General features: G+C 34.9%; 1 protein-coding gene across 1 annotated transcript; it reads left to right on the top strand.

Moving 5' to 3' along the window:
• Window positions 1–609: 609 nt before the first annotated feature.
• On the top strand, window positions 610–2,491 carry LOC11415377 (cysteine-rich receptor-like protein kinase 10). The gene is made up of 4 exons (XM_003627999.3): window positions 610–840; window positions 1,148–1,385; window positions 1,470–1,620; window positions 1,919–2,491. Exons 1-4 carry the CDS (start codon window positions 801–803, stop codon window positions 2,228–2,230), a joined length of 741 nt encoding a protein of 246 aa, XP_003628047.2. The 5' UTR covers window positions 610–800; the 3' UTR covers window positions 2,231–2,491.
• Window positions 2,492–3,837: the final 1,346 nt, after the last annotated feature.

Raw genomic sequence — 3,837 nt, 5'->3', positions numbered from 1 at the left:
GTTCTGGTTCTGTTGTTTGGTCAGAGGCTATTTGTTCAGAAGTTGTTTGCTGGTCAGGAGCAACTTGTTCAGAAGCAACTTGTTCAGAAGCATCTTGTTCAGGAACAGTTTGTTCAGGAACAGTTTGCTCAGGAACAGTTTGCTCAGGGATGGTTTCTGTTTGTTGGTTTTCTAATACAGTCTTTCCAGGGACTGTCTTAGAGGCCTTTGTGGGTGTTGGTTGCATTTCACCACCTAAGTGTTTTTCTAAATTGTGAAGGGATGAGGATTCTTGTTGTTGGGGGGTTTCTGAAGTAGTTGCTTCTGAAACTACTTCAGAGGCTCTTTGTGGAGTTTGGTCATTTTGTGGGTTTGTTTGGTTAGGTTCAGGTTGTTGTATACTAACAGGTTCTGGAATATCTGGATATAGTGGATGAGTAGTAGGCAAATTGAATTTCTCACACAGTTTAATTCTATTTTTGGAAAATTCTATTTGAGTACTCTCATAGTCAAGTGTTCCAAATTCTGTTAGTTTGGTGGGTTTGGTTCTAAGAAGTTTGTCTATGTGTTGGCTAAGGGGTTGGTCATCTGATTCAGTTGATGATGAAGAGGGTGAAGAGGGTAGAGAAGGAGACTGAGTATTAGTTGGAGCTTTAGATGGATTACCTGAAGAAAGAGGTTCTAACTGAGGTGCTTCTGGAGCATTTGTAGAAGGATCTGATGATGTGGCTCCTGAAGCTTGCTTGTTCTTCAAAGCTTGTGAAAGCAGAGTTGCTCCATACTTAACTGTTTCTTGTTCTAACTCAGATGCTAAAGCAGCAATGACAGGAGTAGGCACATACCTTGACTTTCACCTTTTCGGTATGTATTGACAAAACTTATTCATCACATTTGCTTTAATGATTATGTTTTCTTTTAGATGCACCAATTTAGTTTTAAATGTAAAAGTTACTGTATGTTCTAATTATAAAAGTAACTATAGAAAACATAGAAACATAAAGAATACTCGTAACTTGGGATATATGCATTGTGGAGCATAATTGAAATATTATATCGGTTTATCCAGTGATTTTCCGTGTAAAACAGCTATGTAGAATAAAGTGAATGATAGTCTCTATTACTGCAGCTATTATCAATAACATGAAAACAATGTTCCTCTGCTTGACAGATAAGGAAAAGCATAAGCATCTAGATTGGAGATTACGACTAAGCATTGTCACTGGAATTGCAAAAGGACTGCTATACCTTCATGAGGATTCTCGACTTAGAGTAATCCACAGGGATCTGAAAGCTAGCAATGTTCTTCTGGATGATGAAATGAATCCAAAAATATCAGATTTTGGGTTAGCAAGGACATTTGAAAAAGATCAATGTCCAAGAAAAACAAATAGAGTTATCGGAACCTAGTAAGCGTTAGTTGCAACTTTTTAAAACATATCAGAAGATTTCACATGATTCACAATTGAAAATGTTCTATTGACTTTTTATAGTGGATACATGGCTCCAGAATATGCTATGGCTGGGTTATTTTCGGTGAAATCCGATGTTTTCAGTTTTGGAGTTCTTATATTAGAAATAGTGTATGGAAAAAGAAATGGAGAATTCTTTCTTTCAGAACATATGCAAAGTCTTCTATTATATGTAAGTTTCTTTATCAGATCTCAGCAACAAATTGATATCTTATGAAATCTTTAACATTCCCTTTAAATGAGAGGCTCCTGAGTACAAAATATTGATAAATAAACAAACCATGCAACCTTGATCTAGCTTAGAAAAACACATGGGTAGCACATCTGAAATTTCAGATGACTTGGTCATAGGGGTCTAATAGCATATCATGAGCCAACTATTCAAAAAGCTATGATGGCACTAATTTACTTTAACATTTTTTAACATAATGTTTCAACTCAAGTGTCTAAATATCCATATTTGTGTGCAGACTTGGAAACTTTGGTGTGAAGGAAAAAGTATAGAATTAATCGATCCATTTCACCAAAAGACGTACATTGAAAGTGAAGTCTTGAAGTGTATACACATTGGTTTATTGTGTGTACAAGAAGATGCAGCAGATCGACCAACCATTTCCACTGTCGTTCGTATGCTAGGGAGTGATACAGTAGCTCTTCCACAACCCAATCAACCAGCATTTTCAGTTGGGAGAATGTCCAAGAATGATGATCAAACTTCAAAAACTTCCAAGGATAATTATTCGGTTGATGAAGTAACTCTAACTATTGTTTCACCTAGATAGTACTACGGTTCGGTTTGTGCCACATTTGCAAATGTTTTGAGTTCTTTTAGAGAAAGATTTCAAGTCGAAAATGAAGACATACCTCTTAAAGATGTTGAGAAGCTACCCGAAATTTATTTGATGGGTGATGAATTGGTTGTTCGATTATTGGTTGAGCTGAAAATATTTGTCTGATGTGTTATTAATTTGTAAATATATTATGCTTCAACACAAATGTCATTTTTTAAATATGGGGCCGGTTTGGATTGACTTATTTTTGAGTTTATGAAAAATAGCTTATGCAAATTAATAAATTTATTTTAAATTATAATTTCTCGCTAACGAATATTGACTACTAACAAACTTGAAGTTATGATTATCCAATTCCACTACATCTTAATTTGGATTGTAATTTGTATATTTAATTTCCCGCTCTAAGGTGCACCCTCTCCTTCTCCACAATGAAGATCCTATATTGGAACATTAGATGGAATGCTTGTGCGGACAAGCTTGTTAATCATGGCCACGATATCACAAATGTTGTTTGGTAGGATGTTTTACAGTCACTTAGCAGGGAGGATTTTTTTTTTTTTGAGACAGGATCGGACTTCCTAGTTTTCGTTTTCCTTAGGTCTCTTGCATTTTATTCTTTCTGTTTTTGTCTGTTTTCGAGAGTTTTCGTTAAGTCCCCCCTGTTGTACAATTTTTCTCCTTTCTAATAATATTTTCGAGCAAATGGTTTAGGATAGAGGTTGATTTGGGGTGCCATCCTCGTTGAGATTCCTAGTTTCCCCTCTACGCTTCGTTTGCTCTCTTGATTCATAAAAAAAAGTATTTATTTAATGTTTTAAAGTAGAATCAGATTTCAGTGAAATCCTATCAATGTAGCATAGAGGAAACAGTTCAAATTCACATCATTTTTATCTTTTAAAATTCATAAGTTAGTTCAAACATAATACCAATATATATGAAGTAACACTAACAATGTCATCATTTTCATGCACTTTCAACGGTAAAGTTTGACCTTTTAAGATGCAGAGAACCTTCGTTTTTAGGGATTTTGATGCTTCCACCATTATTCTTATAAACTCTTTAACACGGTAAAGATATTCCGAATGGAATGAGGTTTGAACACTGTAAAGATAAACCTAACAAGTTTCTGTAAAAACTTATCTATAGCTCTTAAAGAGTGAGACACTTATTAACAATTCCCTAATAAAAAGACTAAAACTTGATGTTGGTACATACAAGATTAAACTTTTCAATAAATCAGAAATTAAATGTGATTATTTATCGTCAAAAATCAGTGAACAAACAAACAAAGGAAGCGCACGACCACCAGTAGAAGCACCAGCAAATTTACCTGATGATGAAGAAGGAGACATATTGCAGAATCACCAAAGAATTTAACAACAAAAACACCAAAGTTGGCACCAAATTTAGCCCCAGTTAAAGCACCAAAGTTGGCACCAAATTTAGCTCTAGCTAAAGCACCTGAATTTCCACGAAAAAATAAGGCACCATCACCTGCACCTCAAGCACATTCTCCCAATGCAGCATCTCCCCAAGCATGAAATTTGTTGATTAATTAGTTTTACTATAGATGTATTTTGATTATCTCTTTCAAA

The sequence above is a fragment of the Medicago truncatula genome, chromosome 8, assembly GCF_003473485.1.
Source record: "Medicago truncatula cultivar Jemalong A17 chromosome 8, MtrunA17r5.0-ANR, whole genome shotgun sequence".
NCBI lineage: Eukaryota > Viridiplantae > Streptophyta > Magnoliopsida > Fabales > Fabaceae > Medicago > Medicago truncatula.
Note: the sequence above shows the minus strand (reverse complement) of the source record. Positions and strands in the feature narration are given on the sequence as shown.